At 40.3% G+C, this 21,812-nt stretch overlaps 1 protein-coding gene across 8 annotated transcripts in view; it reads right to left on the bottom strand.

The window, feature by feature from the left end:
• Positions 1-849: 849 nt before the first annotated feature.
• The window catches only part of NR5A2 (nuclear receptor subfamily 5 group A member 2), a 124,345-nt gene continuing 103,382 nt past the window's right edge, over positions 850-21,812 (bottom strand). For 7 of the 8 annotated variants that reach the window (XM_087424325.1, XM_087424330.1, XM_087424329.1 and 4 more), the window contains exon 7: positions 850-4,474. In XM_087424325.1, the coding sequence (XP_087280451.1) occupies positions 4,227-4,474 (248 nt within the window). In that variant the 3' untranslated portion in view covers positions 850-4,226. Of the gene's footprint in view, positions 4,475-7,889; positions 8,083-21,812 lie in introns of those variants that run through there. The other variant, XM_087424331.1, reaches the window with a different exon arrangement.

Below are 21,812 nucleotides of genomic sequence, written 5' to 3' on the forward strand. Positions count from 1 at the left end.
CAAGTGCGGTCTTTTGGATCTGATTCCTTGGTATCTTTTTTTAGGGCCCTAAGAAAAATCAGTGTCTGCTTGGCAAAGGGATAGATTCCCTCGAACGGGCGAGGCAGGGGTGGGAAAAGCAGGTATGAAAGGGGGAGGGCTGGGTCACCAAGTTTCATAAGCATTTTGTGGCTTCGGTTGCAGTGTGTGACTCTTGCACTATTTCATAATAGAGGTAATTATTAATTTCCAAAAGGGATTTTTAGGTAGTGGGTTTTGTTTTTTGCTTTAAACATCTCCAAAGACTCAATGGTACTGAAGGAGGCTAATTTCTAGAACAAAGACATGTTACTTTTCAGGGTTAAACTCCAGAAAAGTGTAAAGGCTTGTACATTTCTAAGCTATTGATATTTGTGTACTTAGTGGTGACTTGATGCCTTTTTTCCTCTAATATCTTTTCCTTTTGAAGCAAATCCTAAGTGTCACCTGGTTTAGAAGAGGTATGGCATAGTGTTTAAGAGCATGGATCCTGGAGCCAAACTGCTTGGGTTCAAATCCTGCTTCCCCACTGACTAGAGTATGGCTCTGAGCAAGAAGCTTTAAGATGAGGATGGTAACCCCTCATGGAGCTGTTGAGGACCAATTGAATAATAAAGCACTTGGGAAAGTTATGAGGGCATAGTGAGCTGCACAAAAGAGTTTGATACTGTAAGACTTTTCTGTCAATCGTTATAACAGCAAATGATACAAAATGTTTTCTTTCATGTGTAGGGCTATAATGCACAGATTGAGTTTAATGCTTCAAGTATCCAACTAAGGACAATGGGCCACTCTACAAAATATCTAGAGAGAGAAGTGTATTTGTGTGGATTTTTCTTTGTTTTTTTTTTTTTTTTTTTGTGAGGAAGATTCGCTGTGAGCTAACACCTGTGCCAATCTTCCTCTATTTTGTATGTGATGCCACCACAGCATGGCTTGATGAGTGGTGTAAGTCCGTGCCCGAGATTCAAACCTGTGAACCCGGGTCGCCGAAGCAGAGTGCGCCGGACTTTAACCACTACGCCATTTAAGCCACTACCGCCACACAGAGGCCGGCCCCTCCTGTGGATTTCTGTTGACTCCATTCCTAGTCAAGTATCTTAATTACTTAGAAGCTCTAGTATCTGATAGAATGAGGACAGCATAAAAACTTTTAAAAATTATCAGGCTGGGCATATCAATATTTATTGAAATACTGAAAAAAAATTCCATTTTGTTGAGAAATTCCTGGCAAGAACCGACATGACATTATGTATTTCAATGACACAGGAAGGAAACGTCAACGAGTAACCAACTTCACACTTTAAACATTGCATGGATTCAGATCCACGGTAGCTGCAGAAGATCTGTGATACAAATATGCACACATTGCAAATTGTCTGTTTACACAGACCAACACTAATAAACCAGGCTAAGCCAAAAACCTTTCCAGTTGAGTCTGCTTTTACTAATAAATCCTGTAATTGATAAGGCAGTTGCTAAGTAAATGTCTGGTTACAAATTGGTTAATAATGAACACGAGGGAAGTTTCATCGGCCAGCGTTGGGTGGGTCGCCGGCGCTGGCTGTGGGGCGTTCTTGCTCATGAGGTTCCATCCCGGATGTCCCCGGCAGTGTGGGTGTAACTCTCCGTGTCGCCCACCTTTCTGTTCTCATGGTGTAATTTACTAGCTTAACAACGTACCAATATCTGACGTTTTTTAGGTTTAATATTTAGTGGGGAGTACTGTATATTAAAATAAAAAAACACGGACTTTCAGAATCAATGTATTTGGGGATTTTTGTTTTTGCAATGTTAAAGACCCTTCAATTATGAGATCCCCCAGATCTCATAATCGCTTCCACCCATGTTCCACAGATATGACGGAACCATTTCTTTAACTGTTGACACCACTTCTCTCCACGTGTCTTCTAGCCAACTTGGTTTCTAACTGGGGAGAGCGAGGAGGCTGCCAGTTGATTCCATGCTTTGGATATGGACTCTGAGCAGAAATGTTTCATTGTCCTTTGAGCCATGACGATGACACAGGTGACTGAGACTCTGCATGAGGAGCTGTGGGAGCTCAGCCTAGCTAATGTGTACCCTTCATGTGGACGAGTATGAGAGGCGATTAATAAAAATAATAAAAGAATCCTCTTTGTACACACAGAAGTAATAACTAATATCTTTGGTATACAACTTACAATGCTGGGAAAGGAAAACCAGGTAGGACTCCACTGTTGTTAAATTCACTTGAAAACAGAGTCACATAATTTACAATAGATATTAAATAAACTACAGTAAGAATTATGAAGATTTACAGACATTTAATCAAGTGAATGATTTTAATTCATTAAGACCCTTCTCTGCCCCTGAACTATGTTCCACTAACTTGAAGACATGCTACAATAAACACATATATTTGGTTTCTTCCATCTTGGCGATATCTTATACAAAGGTGAAACCAAGGAACAATAAATTAGCATCATAATTGTCTACAGTTGAAACTATGATATACAATATAAATAAACTATTCAAAAGCCAGAAACATTTGTGAAAAAATTAAGGGACCAGGAGATACTTCTATCTTTACAATTTCTACAAAGTGATTGTGCCACCAATAATCTTGAAAAAATTAAAGTCTAAATGAGATTCCTGTTTTTGATTTTAGAGTCTCACGACATACAATAATTAAGGACTGTTAAAAATAATTACCGATCAGAAAAATAACATTAAGGAAATTACTGCTTTTGCTATTTTGTAATATCACAGTCCTCCCTCCCCCCACAGGACCTAAAGAATGTAAACACTATGTTTTATTGGACTTTATTAATACTTTATTTTAAACAAATGTTGATCCACATCTGCACAGCTGCCTTTTATGATTGTGAAATAAGGCAAGACCTCCATACCTGTGGCACTGCGTGTTAATAATACTGATACTGTTGTCTGGAGAGCTTGTTTGCAATTCTCTGTCCTCCAATATTTGTTCTATAGCAGACTTTGGTCTATGACTTAGAAAGGTCAATATCACTCTCTTCCTTTCCCTTTTGGGGAAGATTTGAATTACTTTAATATCTTTCCAGGCCACATGTAAAAATCGCTGTTTCCATTCTACATTTAGGGGATGTTCAATTGTAACAAGAACAAACCTCGAGTCAACCAATTTATCTGCTCATCCTTTCTTGTCTTTTTGCATAGCTTAACATGCTTCGGTTTTGTTTTAAACTACTTAGAACCGTGACTATTTGACATCCCAGCAAAATATGGTTTATGTTTTATTTTTAAATGAACTACAAACTTCGATGGTTTGAAAGACTGATGGATTCTAACAAGTCTTTCGGCCAGAAATTTTTATGAAATCCAGCAATGCCAAAGCCACATTTCAGTAACAGTAGCAGAAATAAGGTCTAGCTTGCTTTAGCTATGGCACATTTGCTTTAAAAGTTTGTAGTCATTTCCCTTAATAGTAATTAATGCTTCTAGAAGATCAGAAGAGGGATACTACCTGCTTTTTTAACATTATGAACACACGACAAAACAAACCAGAACATATTTAACATGGCAAGCTAACATATTAATAGACTGTTCTTATTAGCTGTTTGCAGGTCTAAGACAGACATTCAAAATTAGGCTTTTCATGATTTGATGGAGCTACTAGTGGGTGTGGCTGAGCACAAGTCCTTAGCACAGATTCCGTGATCACAGGACAGAAGGTGCTGGGTCCTCGGAAGGAAGAGGGACGGGCTATTACAGGTGCAGCTGATGGAATCTTGAGAATCAGTTCAGCTTTACCATGGAGGAATTTTGTAAGCTCAAATCCCCCGCTGTAAAAGCCTAATTAATAACACAGATCAGTTCCTAAAGTTGTTCACAGCGGAGATCAGTTTAAATATACAAGAACTGTTCTGTCCATTTTTATTCTGACATGGCGTTGGTATCCGTCTGTGAGTTTAGTCCACTCCGTTAGTGTCTTTTATATGGACTCCTTTGGGGATGTGAAGCCTTTGATTCACAGTTTGCAATACAAATACCCTGATACATCATTTATTTGCTATTAAGTATTTGATTATTATGCCTTTTTAAATTCAATATCTTTAAACCAAGTTTTTAATTAGCGTTGCTTGGAGCAGTTCAGAGTATTTTTTTTTTCTTTCTTCCTGTTCTTCTCCCACCCAGCCCCGCCAATCTCTTTTTGCTTTGAAAGCAGAGCTCCTAGGCGTTGTTACTTAAGCTCTTTTGGCATGCAGCATTTCAATGAGGAGGTTGTTATAGGGCACATCCCCGTTCAGGTGCTTGTAGTAGAGGTACTCCTCAGCCTGCGTGCTGATGGCTCGGATTTCCGGTAGTCGAAGTAGCAGCTGCCCAAACTTCTCTGTCTGCTGAGGGTAGTTGCACATGGTGTAGTCCAGCAGGGCGGCATTGACTTGCTCCTGGACACCTTCTACCAGCTGGAAGTTCTCAAGGTTTTTGACATCTGGATTAAAAAAAAAAAAAAAAAAAGGCACAAATTTCAATGGCATTTTAGTTCCTGTTTACTACAGCCGTGTGTTCAATTAATGGATGTATTTTCCCCCTGACATAAAGCATACTTCATATGCTGCTGAATATTCAGTAAGCCTCACTCACCAAGCTTCCTGGGAAAATGATCACAAAAGAGCTTTAGAAGAATGTCTTGTTGAAATTCTGCATATACCTCAAATCAATTAGACACCAATGGATTTTGAGCAAGGTCAACTCTTTTCATATCTTACAAAAGGAAAGGTTTGAGGATTCCTAAAGTAGAGGGATCATAATATATTGCCAGCAAATGAGTCCCCAGAGAAAGACCTATCTTAACCCAGTATATTACACAATTCATATCATTCTGTATTAATTTTTCTGACCCAAGGTGAAATCTGCGTCCAGGGCATGATGTAGTTAATTCTAATAAAAAATGACAGGGTTCTTGTTTCTGTTTGACATTTTCTAAATGATTCTGAAAGCCTTTGACTAGTCTAGCCTATGCTAATGAACCATCTGGTACACTCCAGTGACTGCCAACGGAATATTCGCTACTGGGAACTCTCTAAAATATATATCTTGGTGACTAATGATCTTTATCAAATGAAAGCCTTGTCCTTTAGGCAGAATACAAGCCAGGATGGCCAGTGCCCTTTAACCTGAATATGGGGTCTAAAGTCTGACACTTTGCTTTTTTCTTCCAGTACTGGGTCACTCATATAGACGAGATGGAAACAGGCAATTCCTTCAGCCTATAACTCCTGGTGACCATCCAGTGGTTCTACGGCATCTGCCCTAGAGGTCCTTATAAATACTGAATGAGAGGGAAACACAGAGTTAGAAAAAGAAAAACAGCCTGACATATACACACACAGACAATGAGGGAAATGGTTACGTTGGAATTTCTCTTCTGGAGTTTATTTATGTTAACAGTACAACTTTTATACAATGTGCATATAGAAATCTCTGGAAAAGATATAGAGATGTGTGTCTGTGTTTACATACACCCATGCTCAGAAAGTAAACAGATGCGGCCACCTTCCACCTCAGGTTTATTTTCTAATTGGACAAAAATAAATAAGAACAATTCTGAAGAAAACCACATAAGACTAGGATGAAAAGGTTAAATGTACTAAACTCAGTTAATAGTTATCAGAGTAACTCATATCCAATATTTTTGGCACTCTTTGCTCTTAAACTTAGCCTGTACATGTGTGCATGTCCATTTCAGTATTTTGAAATGCTCTTACAATAATGTTGCCTTACATTTGCTGTTGAAATGTGTCCAGGATGATTTCAGTGTTTACATTCTGAGCCATAAAACATGCTTCCCCCTTTCCATCCCCAAGTCTCTGCTCCAAATTAAAAACAGCAAGGAATTAGTACTGAAGTAGATATATAGTGTGAGCATTGGATCCCATATCTACTTCAAAGTGAGATGGGAGAATCAAAAAATATTTGATTATTTTTTAGTGAGATATACCAACAGACAAACGCTACACCACTAGGAGCCCCGTGTCTTCTGGCATTTAAACTGGCAGCCGAGTCGTCCACCTGACCCTTGACACACACGGACCTGACAGTTAATACAGCATTTCCCATCTACCTTATTCAAAATACTTTAAAAATTCTTTTAAATTAGTTAAAAATACTTAAAAACATTAGCTACATATGGCTCAAAATTACAAAATGTAAACAATTGCAAAGACCTTCAATATGTTGTGCCTGAGTACAAGACAGAAAAATCTGCACTCACGTTAGTTTTGTCCTCTGCCGCCCATGTTATACTTGCATGGGCTCACACTCTGGTTCCGGAGATAGGTCCCTCATCAAGTATCACGGCAGAGAGCCAACATAATTTAAAATAGTTCATCTGAATTCTGACAAATTTCTCTGTGCTGCTTCTCTTTCCCCTCCACCCAACTTAGAGAAGACAGAATTTAGCTTTCTCTTTTACATACAACTAGAAAGTTGAAAAAGAAAACAAGCAACTTCCAGTCTTATAGTGATTTAAACACAATTACAGAAAAAAACCCTGAAATGGAGTATTATGTTATGCTACAATGAAAGATATTCTCACAAGCAAGAAAAGCTAACAATCGTCATAGATATTAATAGGGAGGATGTAGGAATTTGCACAGCATAAAATGTAAGATAAACGAATAATAGTCTTTTTAGAAAGTTGTTTTTGAAACCTTCTTTTTTTTGATAAATGTATTTTTTGAGAACTAGGTTCAACTAGGTTCAACCTTCCGTGATAAGTTATGCCGCTCTGTTAAGGCAAAAAACAAACAAACAAACTACTAACAAACATAAAACAAAGAACAGATCATAAGTTCTGATTTATTCACTTATTATTACAGAATGAACACAAAGTCTTCAGATCAGCATTTGCTGGATTATTTCTACGAATACTGGTCCAAACTGGCACCTTTCTCCCAAAAGTTTAAAAATATATGCAATTTTCCTTCTGAAGGAAAATATACAGGTTTGCCATACACTGGCCATATATACAATTTTTCTCTCAAGTTCATCAGAGTTGAAGTCACATGACTGAGTTAATCATCCCATTAAGCTATTTCTATGAATTTATCATTAAATATAAGAAAAGTTGGGCCGGCCCCGTGGCTTGGCGGTTAAGTGCTCGCGCTTCGCTGCTGGCGGCCCAGGTTCGGATCCCGGGCGCGCACCGACGCACCGCTTCTCCGGCCATGCTGAGGCCATGTCCCACATACAGCCACTAGAAGGATGTGCAGCTATGACATACAACTATCTACTGGGGCTTTGGGGGAAAAACATAAATAAATAAAAAAAAATTAAAAAAAAAAAATGTTATGCTGCTAATTGTCCCAAAGATACTTATTTACTGAATGTCTGTTTGGTTTCTATGTCTATACAGGCAATTTGTAATTTGGCGGCAATGATGCTAATATTTAAGCTATAAGGTTAAAAAAATTAAAAAAAGAAAGGAAAAGATTTTGATTGAATTACTCTCATTTACTGAACAAGTAGTTTCTGGATCAGAGTCTGCTGGCTGGCTCTATTTCCAGTGATGTATTCCTCTCACTGCATTGTGCACTGTTTTCTTAACTGTTCATTTCCCTATGTAGATTGTAAGCATCTTGGGGTGAGGACTATAAATTAGTCAAGGGATCCTCAGAGAATATTCCAAATAACATATTATTGGCATATTTGTCCAAGATTGATATAATTGTGAAACAACCTATTACATTAACTAAGTATCTCATAAGCCAATTTTCTTTTTCTAATTTGAAACTGGCTTTCAAAAATTGATTTATACAATAGAACTCGCTCTGAAATAAAATATTTTAATGTAATAATAGTGTTTTCTATTCAAAGAATCTTGTGGTGAAGCCTTTTGTCATCTGAATAATCAAGTCTTAATTTACGTATTTGCCAAGGAGGATTTTCACTGGTCAGTGTTGCTTTAAGGGAATCTGCCCATGTCCTCATGTGAGTTTGGAATCGGGTCCCTGGGTCCCCAGGTCCTTGGGTCTCTTGCATCTCCAGTGTGACAGGCAGACTGGTTTTCCCACTATGGTTGAGATGGTTCACAAGGACCTACAAGCAACGACGAAGATGAGTGCAAAATACACACGACACCACCTCTCGGATGACTCGGAATTTTCTCTTTTATGTAGTTCACTTGTATTTACCTTTTAGGAAGAGTCCAGAAATTTAAGTGTGCTCCTACAATTGTCATGGAATTCATTTTTACGCTAATTCATGCCCTTTCGTGAAAATTTAAACACGAAATACATTTAAAATCTTCACCATTTTGTATGGGATGTCCCTCCTATAAATCCAGCCCTATTTCACACTACGTAATGAATGGGGCCTCGCACACCTGGGTGTCTTAACTCAGCTCCAGCAGGAGTCTGTAACACCAAAAATTCACGAGTGAATTGATATTAAATTATATGAGAAAACAAAATCTGGACAAATTAGTACATGTGCTGGAGTCCTCAGAAATACACATTTTTGAGATGTGCTGTTCGGTTCCCATATGAAATAGCATTGCACCACGTTTGGATTTTAGAAAAAGACCCAGCTGGAGGAGTAGAGATTGATAGGAGACCAAAATCCCCAGCAGTTCTTCTGTGGCGTTTTATGCTGGATCTCCAAGTCTCCCTGCAGTTGGCACTCGATGTGCTCCTTTGAAATTTATGTAAGCTTCATTTTAATACAATTTAAAAACACAAGTTAATGAACCCTATCATTACAAATTCTGAGCCAGAAATGGTACGTAAACAGACAGAGGCATCCCCAACCCTTTCTCTACCGCCTTTAAATTTTGATGACTGGCAAAGCATTTTGTGCTTCTCCTCTAAGTATCAATCTCTTATCATCTATTCTACTTTATTCACTCAGGGACTAATTACCAACTTTTTATATGAAGCAGCATTACGATAAGCTCACAGTGGGGTGCTCAGATTTTTTTTCCATCCTTATTGGAAAGTAAACCCTTAGGTCTTCTTGAATATATTATAGCACTGGCTTTTCAGTCATACCCAGCATTCAGTCTCTCTCTGAAGATGAAGATACTGATTTCTGCCTCGTGGCATAGCCGGTAAATTTTCCCATTCAGCACACTCTTTTGAGTATGGGTCCTTTGCTGAGCCAGGGGGCTGGGAGACTAGGAAGCACAAATGGGGTGTGCCATCTTCTGCTGAGAAGATAGCTATCTGTGTTAATTTTCCACACGTGGGGAAAAAAAATCTCATCTGGCCCTTTAAAAGATATAAAAGTGGGGAAAAGAGGTACCATTTTGCACCCAGAGAACACTTCTTTTCCTTGAGGCTTTGGAGGGATGACAATCTGTAAATTGGCACACAATTTGTCCTCAGAAGACTTTTTCTTTTGATAAGCCAGAAAAGGAGAAAGGAAATGAATTTTCTGCAGGAAATTAATTTTTTATACAAGTTGTATAAATAATTTTGTAAGAAGTTTTGGAGAGCAACATGCTAGTTCTTTTCATATGAACAAAGTTCACTTAATAAAGAGGGACACTGTTCGGGGGTTGGAGACGGGAGGACAGGGCATTTTTAGTGCCCACTATGATTGGATTCTACCCTGTTTCCAACAAAACTTGAAACTCAAGATTTTAAATTCATCACTGATAAGTCCTTTACAAAAATGTGTGTGTGTGTATGCTTACTGACCCAAGAGCTATTTTTACCAACTAGAACATGCAATTCAGTGCCTTCATATGCAAATTACTAACAAGAAAATGCAACTCTTCAGGAGCTGTGTGTAAAAATGTGGACATATAGCACACATATTATTGATGTACATAGAAAGAACAAGCCCTTACAACTGATTGGTGCTTTGTAATTCACAAAGCACTCTAACACACATTATTCATTATTTCATACCTTCATGTCTATACAATATATGAATTCATTCATTCATTCACTCATTCTTGTCAGTCTGACAGCCCTGTGCCACGCCCTGTGCCATGTGTGAAGATACAGGAGTAAGAGTCTCTGTGTCAAGTCGTTTATTTAATGTGATAGAGATAAGCAGTGGTTGCCTTGGGCACACACAGGATGGGCAACTAAACCAGGCCCTGGGAGACAAGAAGGGTTCCCGGGGGAGGTGGCATCTGAGGGATTTTTGAAAAATGAGTCACAGTGAGCCAAGCAACACATGGGAGAAAAGCTGTCCCTGCAGTGTTCCATATCTGAAGCCTGAGAAACAGAGAGAACAGGGGGGTCCTTGGAACACTATAAAGCAGCTTAATTCCAAGGAGAAGGAGAATACGGGGGCAAGATCATAAGGTTAAACCATAAGGTTTAAGACTGTGAAGGGTACTGCATGCCAGATAGAGATTGGATTTTGTTCTGAAAGCAATACTGAAGCATTTGAAAGATTTCACGAAGGAAATGGCAAGTTGTCTGATTTAGAAAGAGCACTCCACCAGAGTGTGGGGAAGGGGTTGGTGTGTGAGGGAGGGTGAGGGGAGCAGACTCATGAAGGGAGACCAGTAGGAGGCTGTTGCAGGAATACAGGTGAGAAATACAGCAGGCCATGCGGATGGACTTGAAAGGCATCAAGAGGGCTGACTCAACAGGGCTCATTGGCTCTGGATTAACAAGAGTAGGAGAGAGCGAAGGTCCTGGATGACTTCTGGGCATCTGTCAAGGGAGGAAGGTGGTGGCTATGGCTTTAGCAAGAGGCAGAAGAGCAGATTTGAGGGGCAATGTTTAGTGAGTCTAGGTGCGGCCACGTTGAGTTTAAGGAGCATGTGGGACAGTCAGTAGAGATGTAGAGGAAATGGCTAGAAATAAAGGTCTAGACCTCAGCAGAGACGCCTGGGCTGGTGGTCTAGATGTGGAACTCATCAGTGGAAAGATGATGGAGGAGAATGTGTATAGACAGAAGAGAAGGGGCCCAGTGGTGGGATTCTGGAGAAGACTAACTTGTGAAGGATTCCATCTTGAGAAGGTATTATAGGTATTACAAAATTAAGACTCAGAGAGATTAAATAGCTTTTCCAAGATCTCAGAGTATGACAGACCCAGGGAATGACGGAAGAGCTAACATTTACCACATACTAGTCAATGTGCAAAGGATTTTTTACATATGTTTTTCCATTTAACACTGTTAAGAATCTTACAGGGAAAGTATTATTATTTTCATTTTCCAGATGAAGAAGCTGACAGTTACAGGGGATGAGTAACTATGTACTCAACTAGTGAGAGGCGGACCCTGAACCAGAAGAAGCTACCTCACGCAGAAGCCCTTGAATCTGCCCCCACAAGATCTTCCTCTGGCAGAGCTGGGACCTGGACCCCACCAGGGCTCATGACTTCCAAGTTCTAGAGCTTTCTCCCCCATGTCACAGCCTGCAAGTTTCTGCCACCTGCTGGGGTCGGAGAATGGGATGTGCTGGTTAATCAGACAGTTCATTTTCTAAAAGGTCTCATACTATGTGAAGCAACAGTTTTCAGAGAATTTGAATGAAATAATATACTATTGACATTTATATTGGCAAATAACATACCTCAATCTTTGATGATTTCGAAGACACGTCAACATCTTAAATGCTACAGACCATTATTATAAATAGTAGTCACAATTGAAACTGAGTGCAGTGTAGTGTCACAGGGTGCCTCCAAGGGGGCCTTTCTGGGCAATTCCACCCCACTTAAAAGTAAAATGATGCCTTAAATATGAGTAAACTTTAAAAAAAGTACAACTATTATATACTCACAAGGCATTATTTTTCTTATAATTTTACTGCTAAAATTCAGAGATTTTGTTTGCTTCCAGTACGCATCTGGGAGGTGATCTTCCTAAACAGTAATCTGATCCTTTTCTCTGCCATGAAGTTTCTGGACAAAACAGAAACTCAGAGTTTTCCAAAATTTATGGAAGGCAGAATGAATACTTACAAGTTTATCCCATTCTTAATCACAAAGATTATTCAAAGAAGCATGACCAATTCTTAAGTTTCAGTTAAAGACTTTCCACTCTGTTTTATTAACTTCGAAGCCCAATTTTCCCAAACATACACAGCACTCCGCACAAAATGCTACTAACCTGGCGTTTAGCATAGTGGACAGAAAAGTCCAAGCTCAGGAAAAGTCGTTGTATAAAGAATGGCACCTGCAGAGGTGTTCCCCTCTTGTCAACTTTCTGTTCATGACATGTAATCCCCAGGGGGCAGCAGAGTTTTTTCCCAGTGGGAAAGAACATTCCTCACTAATTAAATGTCCTGATTTCTCATCTTGTTTCTGTCTCTAACTGTGCAATCCTGAGCAGGTCAGTATTAGGGGCCTCAAGTTTCCTCATCTGTGAACTGCAAGGGATGGATTTGAAGATCTCTATTGTCACCTGCAGTCCTAATGGTCCACAATTGTGTGATTAGGAATCAAAGTTTAGAAAGGAAGGCACCGGATTCCTATTGTCAACAGACAGGTACAAGCATTGCTCCGCATTCACCGCACTCGCTCCTCACCTGCTTTTCTACTCAACTGTCTGGTTATTACTTCAATTCTCCAAGATGTTTTTTGGCCTGAATTACAAATTATTTCAAACTGTTCAGGACATAGCTATGATTTGATACAACGTATCATAGGAAATAGCAACGGAGTTCATTTACATTAAGTAGCCCCCTCCTATACATGGGACAATGTAGCTTTTGCATGTACAAATACACAGCTTGCAGAAGTTTCACAGTAAGCTCCTGTGTGCTGACACACATCAGGCTTCTTTCCTGTGAGTACACAGAATATAGGATTTAACACAAGTGGTATCACTCAGATACTGTGAGCAAAACAACATTCCATGAGTCCACATACATTTCCTTCTCAGAATAAAACTGAAACCCCTTATCATAGTCTGACCGTGAGACCACATCCCTCTGCCTCACTCCTTTCTAGACAAACTGATCTTGCTGTTCTGCAACGCACTAAGCTTGTTTCTGCTTTAAGACCTTCGCCCTTGCTATTCCTTCATTCTGGATGGTTCTTCCTCTATTGTCTGGGGCTCACGTGCTCACTTCACTCCAGTCTCTGCTCAAATATCACCTACTCAAGGAAGCCTTTGCTGGCCACCCTTTCTCAAAAACCTCTGCCTCTTCTCAAATCACTCTCTGTCCCCTCACTCTGCCTTATTTTTCTTTAAAAATATATGTACTGTATCGAAGAGATATTTGTACAACCACATTCATAGCAGTATTATTCACAATAGCCAAAAGGTGGAAGCAACCTAAGTGTCCACTGAAGGACGAATGGATAAGCAAAATGTGGTATACATACAGTGGAATATTAAGCAGCCTTAAGAAGGAGGGAAATTCTTTTTTTTTGAGGAAGATTGGCCCTGAGCTAACATCTGTTGCCAATCTTCCTCTTTTTTTCTCCCCAGTAGATAGTTGTATGTCATAGTTGTACATCCTTCTGGTTGCTCTACATGGGATGCCACCTCAGCATGGCTTGATGAATGGTGCGTAGGTCTGTGCCCAGGCTCCAAACCCGCGAACCCTGGGCCACCCAAGTGGAGTGCACGCACTTAATCCTTAAGCCACTGGGCCGGCCCCAAGAAGGAGGGAAATTCTGAAACATGCTACCACGTGGATGAACCTTGAGGACATTGTGCTAAGTGAAATATGCCAGTCATAAAAAGACAAATACTGTATTGTTCCACTTATGTGAGCTACCAGAGTAGTCCAATTCATAGACACAGAAAGTAGCATGGTAGTTGCCAGGGCCTGGGGGAAGAGAGAGAAATGGGAGTTTTTGTTTAATAGGTACAGAGTTTCAGTTTTGCAAGATGAAAAGAGTTCTGGAGATTGGTTGGACAACAATGTGAATGTACTTAACATTCCTGAACTGTACACACAAAAATGGTTAAGAGCATAAATTTTATGTGTGTTTTATCACAATTAAAAATTCAAAAATGTAAATGTAAGTTTTTAAACATAATATAATGGACACCTATGAATCCAGCACTCGGAAGAACCAGAACATTACCAATACCCTTCAGGCCACCTGTGTGTTCCTTCCACAGACAATTGCTGATACCCCTGAGTGAGACCTCTATCCATTCTGTGTCTCCTATTCCCTTATATCCCTAGACTATACATTCTTATTGTTGCTTGTTGGACTGACCTTACATTGTACCTTTAATTGTCTAATTTTTAAAATTGCCTGTCACCCTCATAAGAACAAAAGCTGTTAGGGCAGAGAGCTGGTCTAATTTGTAGCAGCATCCCTAGGCCCTAGGCCAGTGCTCAGCACAGAGAAGATCCTCAATAAATACACGAGGAACAAGAGAATACACTTCTTGATTAAGTGCTGCTTTGCCCTAGACCAAAATCCTTTCTTCTTCCTTCTGTTTTTGCCTTTGACATGCTGCTATTCTTCCACGTCAAATTCACCGCAGACTTTATTTTTGTTACGCGTAGAACTGTTTCATAACAGTAAGTAAAAAGCACAAACTCCATTATGTATTGTGCTTTCTTGGGAAACAGATTCAAAAAGGAATTTTGGCCGAGTGCTTTGGCTATACTGCCAAGCCTGCCTGTTTTCCTAGAGTACTTTGGACTTTTCTACGTGTAGAACGTTTTACTTTGCCACACTCTACACTTTCCCCGCTCACTCAGTGACCCATGCTGAGGGCCACAGAGTATGACTTTATCAGGTTCTGGAAACACAACTGCTTACTAGACATCTCTACCTGAATGGCTAGTGGGCATCTCAAACTCACTATGTCTAAAACCAAGCTCAAGCTCTCCAATTTTCTGAGCCTGCTCCTTCTGTTTTTCCTATACTGATATTGAACCAGGCCTCAGCACAGACATCGCTGCCTCCAGGAAGCCTTCCCTGACCCCATCTCTGTAGATTCTATAGCACATTCCATTTGCCCATCGCACAGGGCACTGGGTATCACATGGTTACCTGACTGTCAGTTGTGAGGACAGGGATGTATCTACCTTGTGAACGGATACCCTACCTTCCCCAGGCCCAGCACACTGCCTGGACAAAGTGGGAACCCATTTCAGACTTGTTGAATGAAAGAAGATATTTTCACGTTAATTTATCCATCTATCTTCCCCTTGCTGTGTCTGGAAGATCTTCCAAATACTTCCAATCACACCTTCCTCATCAAGCTTTCTTGATCCTCCAGTCCCTGGTCTGCCTTCCCCACTAGACTGCATTCTCTCAGAAGGCAGAGGTCCTGTCTTATTTCCCACACAGCTCAAGTATAGCACCACACCCAGAAAAGACATCCAATTCACGTCCTATTGAACTTGCTAATTTGAATTAAGCTCCGATGAATAGAAGGCATATGCAAACGAATTCCCTAAGAATATGCTGAGCGCCTCTATCTGCCCACAGTGCCAGCTACTAGACGATGAGCAGTTTTAAAGTTCCTCATCTTGTTAAATTCATAACCTATTTCAAATACAACAGTAGAACACAGTTCCTATAATTTATCTCTAGAGAAAGTATAATTTGATTCAAAATTGAAGAAATTGAGTTGCACGAATAGGAGAAGGAAAAACATTCAGTTGGTCGATGTTAAGAAGTGGTCATTTGAATATGTTGAGGAAAATCTATTTGGGGACTGTGTGCCATGCTAGGGACCGTGTCAGCTGACATAGAACATTCACGTTTCCCTTCTATGTACAAATTTGCAATTTGCTTTCCAGAATTCTTAGGGATAAAAATGAGGAAGGAAGGCTCTACTAAAGGGGTTTTAAGATCATCTGTTCTATCAACCTCTATGTATCAGATGATGGTGAAAATCACATTAAGATGCATGGAGGATGAAAGGCAAAGGTAACGTCTCTGGCTGGGCCTTGATTGAATATTTTGAGCCAGGAAACAGAATTTAAAGGGGCATAGGACGAGGCAATTTCCTGGTTTCCCCCTAAATTTCAAATAAAGCTGTGTGTCAAACAGACTTAATACTAAGGGCAAATACACACAATGTTTGATAAAATAGGTAACATTTCAAGTGGGCATGAGACGCAGGATGGCAGCTGCCCCGGCCGCTGGCCTGGGGAACCCAGTCCTCATGTTGTTCTAAAGACCATCTGTCCCCTCGGAATATGAAACATCCACATTCACAAAAAGCAGCCCTTCCCAGAGAACGGCTCTTCGCTCCCTTCTTCTAGTCATGTCCTGAAACAGGTTTTGAACCATAAGTCTGGATTTGGTTTCCATCCAGGAAATTTCGTGGTTTTCGCGGTTTTCTTATTCTCTTCAAACAAGATACAAGGTTCGGTTTGTTCAGGTGGAGAGTCAAGACTCTGAACAAACCAGCGTTATCATATGAAAGAGAATTAAACAGGTAGACCCAAGTGGGGATAAATTAAGCCAAATTTCAGCTCAGTTGTTGAATTTAGCCGTCCTAGATGTCTGGTTTGCCTCAGGATAAAGTCAGCTTTCCAGCTCATCGAATAGGAAAACCCCCTCAGGTATGATAAAATTTACAAGAGAGTGCTGTCGAACAGTTCTTGTTAAAAATATTAGCTTAAAGGCATTCTTATCGTCTTTGCGATGAAGACTGAATTTGCATTTAATTATTTGATTTCAAACTTTTATGAACTCGAATCAAATATTAGCTTAGCCAATTAAAATATTATTTTGTGCGAGTGGGGCTAAGAGCCCACATCAGCTCGCCTTACTCAGCTTTGCTAGTGCTCTCCAAGTTTCTTACTGAATTGCTGAGAGATTATTTCTAAGAGAGAAAAAAGGTAACATTTGAGAATATAAATGTACTTTTAGTAGACAAGGTGCTATAGCTGAAATAAATAGCGGACTTGAAACATTTCTCCACATTATAGCGTTATTCTAGAAGACAAAAGATGTGGTCTTCTGGATATTTCTGCCCATACAATCAATACTCCTTCATAATTCAGCATTTGAAAGAAATCCTTTTCTTTAAACTACTCATGTTGGTCCATGGGCCACGGTGCAGCTGCATTGCCAGGAGCAGCCTCCTGTCGGGCTTTGTTCCCACAGAAGGCTGGTGAGAGCCTGTTGTGTTCTATCCTCTAGGTCTTGGAGGACAGCAAGGGATACCAGCTCATGCAGAAAAAGGACAGGGATGAGGAGGGAGGGGGTACCACGGGGAAAAGGAGTTTACATGAAACTAAAGAGCAGCAGAACACTCTTCAAAAATCTTTCAAAATGGAATTGTTGAAAAAAGGCATTCAACAATCTCCACAAAATAATCAGTTTATTTCATATAACTTGTATTATTCATAACTCGATGCCCAAGTTGATTGGGCGAGAAACCTCATAAAATCTTTTGTTGAACTCTCTGGCACCAAGGCCATAAAATGGCAAGACGATCTGGTGCGAGAAAGACATAGATGTGGTCTCCACTGTCCTTCTGTGCTCCCAACCCCAATTCCCCTGGGGGATGCGGCCCTGGGGGACATCTTCACAGCGAGTGGGCCTCCATACCTCCTATGGATGGGTATGGCTGGACGTGAATGAAGTCCAACAGCCGGAGAACTGCACCCACCCCGGTCTCAGTTCTCATCGCACTCACGTCAGCAGAAGTTTGAAACCAAGATGTGACTATAACGTACTTGTCATTTGAAAGAATAAGTATTGATCATTTTAAAAGAATGAAACTCATTACAGTCAAGTCAACACAAAGATGTGTGACAGGGTGGGAAATTCTGCCTCCCAAGCAGCAAGAAACGTGGCATACGGAAAACACTACCATAATGTTCTACAGTATTTGCTGTTATTTCACTAATTAAGACTCAGCAACTTGAACGCCATGCTAATTCAGAAACTGTATTTGGGTTTTATTTTTGATAGGAATTTGAAAGAATGTCTTTCTGTTTCATACTCTCAGTATCTAACTCATGAGAAATAAATTCTATCTAAAACCAGCAGCAGAAGCAGAAATTCAGGGAATTAAGAGTACTATTAACGTGTCATCTATATTAAAGTCCAATTTTTAAGCGTTAAAGAACTTTTTATAAGGTATTTTATGAAATGTAGGCTTACATTACAATCTCCGAGAATAAAATATTTGCTTACTTCTTTGAACTTTTATCAAAGCCCTTTCATCTACTTTATCTAACTTCTCCCAACACTTCTGGCAGCTCTGGTATTATCCTTTCTGAGCAAGACACACAATAAATTAATGATAGAACTGGGAGGAAAACTAGGCATTTTAATGTTGCATCTGATGCTCCCACCCCTCTTTAATTGGTTCCCACTGTGTTAACTACATTACTTCAGAGAAAGCATTGGGTTGAGGTCACTAAAACTGCATTTCTTTAAGTACATGTAAATTCAGCTTTTTGGTGCCAAGGTTAATTGTTCTGAATTAGTGAGGTCTATTGTACTTTGTGACGTTACTTTTTAGTACAAGTGGAAACAGAATATACAATTGGTAAAATTCCTGCAACTTTATGCCCATATGAGAACTGTTATTTACATAGTCTGTTCTAAATAGCCAAAGATTTTTCGTTTACCGAGTTAAAACTACTCTTTAAGAGCTAGATGTCCTTATTACTTGTTATTACATCATTTCCCTTAGCTTATTAAAATTCTGCTCAGGAAGATCAGAGGTTGAAATGAAGGAAAAAAATCATTCTGCTGACCAACACGTCTTCTGAATCATTTGGACTGTAAAAGAAAAGAGAGTTCTTTGGGGTGAAGAAGGAAGAGGGAAGGGAAACTGATTACCCAACAAGATCATTAAAGCCAAAACTTATCAATTTTTTGGACAGAAATTAATAATTCATCCAATTGCTCAGGGACATAAAAGACAGAAAATCCATATTACCCATTTGTTTTGTATTTGTTTAACCATGTGGCAGAGCAAATAACAGGAAAGATTAGTCTAAGAACTTTTGAGTTTGAAACATTTTGTAAAGGAAGCTATCCTTTTGTGTGTGTGTCTAAGTGTGAATTTTACTAGACATTGATGGTAGCGATACTAACACATCTTATACCTGGATCATGTTTGTTTTATAAAATGCTATGCTCAATTCTAAGCTGTGTATAGGAAGGGAACTAAGACTGTGTGGTCACCATACCTGACACACCCAGATATCATTCATGTGAGAGTCAGAAAATGTTTATGCTCTTGTGGTTGTATTACAGCCAACTCTTGATTATTAGGGAAATTATGGGTCCTTGCATTTCCACAGCTGGAAAAAAGGAAAAATGTGATTTTTAACCTGTGAACACTGCATTGGCCAACTCACCTCAGAACTAGGAAACTACTCTAGGCCTCAGTTTCCTCCTCTTTTAAATGCATTTTAACAGTACTTATCGTGAGGTAGGACAGTGCCTGGCTTGTGAAGCACCGTTAGTTCTTTCATCTTCCTGCAGTGATGACTTTGTTGAACACGAAACGTCTCCCCCCTCGAGGCCACCCGGTGCCACCCTAAGGGAAAGCTCAGATAGGGCTCTTCCTGAGCCCAAAGTGTCAGCCAGCTTCCACAGAGAGCAGGTTTTGTAAGGCCCTGGGAACAGTGCTAATAATACTCTGAGCCGCCCGCCTCTTCCCTGAGCTTTCCCTGAGGGAGTGCTCAGGTCCAGGGACGTTCCCACAGCGCAGGGCGCCACCACCCTGTACCGCCATTATGGTCTCTGAGGGATTTTCACACGTAATTATCCAGGACAGGAGACAAAAACCAAATACTCTTCCCAGGAGCCTCAGGGTGGCTCAGCGGGTACTCCCACGTCCAGCTCAAGGATAGCCCAGACCACTCCTGGTTCTCCAAGCACAGCTGCATTTGGTAACAGCTCTCATCTTGTGAAGCAGGGGATTTAAGCAACTATTTAAAAGTTGACTTCTGGATTACCCGTGGATGCAGTGTGGTCCTTAAGCCTCCATTGATGGAGAAAGCAGGGGTAACTGTTAAGTTCCAACATAGGGAAATTAGACCACAAACAGCAAATTGGAAGCTGACTGAGCAGCGACCAGTCAGAGGTGACTTAGAACCACTCGGTTCTACGTGCAGTTCTTCCAAGAGCAAACTGTGGTGTGGTCACTCTCCAGGTGAGAAGAAACAAAGGGGCTTCCATTTCCCAAATTTTAAAATAAACACCTTTTTAATAAGTGAAAAGTCTACCTTCTGACCTTTATTAGAAACTCTACGAATATGTCATTTGTATAGAGAAATGTTTCTTTAAAAAATGCATAAGTCTTAGGTTAGATGAGGTGGACAGAGCAACTGTTTATCTTTTCTAACAGTATTTCAAAATAAACAAATCCCTCAGCATCTAACTGATGCTTAATCAAGAACAGTTCCTATTTCTCTGATTAAAACAGAAGTCGTGGTAGAAAGAAGTCAGTTTGATGTACAGAAATATATATTATCTTGGAATAGCTGTCTAAGCATTTTCAGTTTGTAAGCTATGGAGCTTACAAATATGTATTATTTATGGCCTATTTAATAATAATATCAGCAATGAACACTTTTTAAGTGTCGATCTGTATTAGTGCTCACTCATTTATTGCTTAAGACAACCCAGTGGGGTTGATGATATTATTATTATTATTCCCACTTCTGTGCTGGTTGGTGGCAGAACTGGGAACTGGAGTAGAACCCAGGTCCATTGGATTCTCAAGTTCTGCCCTTGGTGCCTTTAACTATCTCCTGCATTTTGTTATTGGGAGCCTAGGTTCTTGGTGGGAGTGGAGGTGAGGGAGATAGTTCACAAGTTACGTTTCCTTCCAGCCTCCTGAAGCTCTGTGCATCCTGGTTCCCGAGCTGTGAACATAGGTATTTCTAAAGCCCAGTCTACAAAGGAGGTCTCCCTGAGAGGCTAGGATGTGCAGAAGCATTGATGGGTCAGTAAGTTGAAACACCTTTTTAAATGTCTGAGAGAGCTTCCAGCTACTCAGGCAGATGCCAAAAGCATGCAGGTGTGGGGATGATCTGAGTCAATATAAGCCCAGCATCAGGGTATGAACAGAGAAGCTTCCTCATCGTCTCTGATAAGACCCTTCCTAAGCGTTTCGTTGGAATTCCTATAATGCCTTTAATGATCAGCTTACCAACTTCTGGGTGGTGGGCAGTTGTAGGGCCTCCAGAGGAGAGGGATCCTGCTGGCTCTTGAATGTCACATTGTTCTGTGGTGACTTAGGAAGTGAGTGATTATTGCTATCAGGGGACCCAATGCAAGGCCAGCAGGTTCCGGCTCACACTGCAAGGCTTGCTTGTTGCTGGACTAGAGGCAGTTCAGAGAGGGTGCATGGCCTCCGCCTGAGCACAGACCTGTCCCAAAGATGTCGAGTGAGGGCCCAGCCACCAGCGAGCGGGCAGTCTAGACAGGAAATTACACACCTGAGAGGCTAGTCACAGAGTGCTCCCACACGAGCACTCTTCGTCATGCTTACACACATATGCCTTCGGGACTGCTGGGACAAGTGTGAAGGGGACACACAGTGAGGAGCGGGAGGGAACCCCTGTGCATGGAAAAATATGTCCGGAAATAATGCGGTTCAAGTTAAAAGTATACTTGTGAAACATATCAAAATATCCAAAATTATTTTTTCTTAAATAATTAGCATAAACAATGCACCAATTCAAGAATCCAACTGGATATAGAATAATATTTATGCCAGTGCAATTCCAGAGTAGGTTTTTTGACACAGGAGCTTCCTTTGTTTTTTCTTAATTAGGAAGAAAATTCAAATCTTCCATGATTACAGAGGGAAATAACTATAATCACAGTTGCCTCTGCTTTGGTGTATATTCGATTTTCTATTCCTAACCCGCCTTCCTTTCTCTCTCCTTCTTTTCTGTTTATTCACTCATACATTATTACCTCCTTCTTAGTGCATTCTCAATG

This window comes from Ceratotherium simum, chromosome 36 (genome assembly GCF_057802395.1).
Source record: "Ceratotherium simum simum isolate JZ-2026a chromosome 36, ASM5780239v1, whole genome shotgun sequence".
Classification (NCBI taxonomy): domain Eukaryota; kingdom Metazoa; phylum Chordata; class Mammalia; order Perissodactyla; family Rhinocerotidae; genus Ceratotherium; species Ceratotherium simum.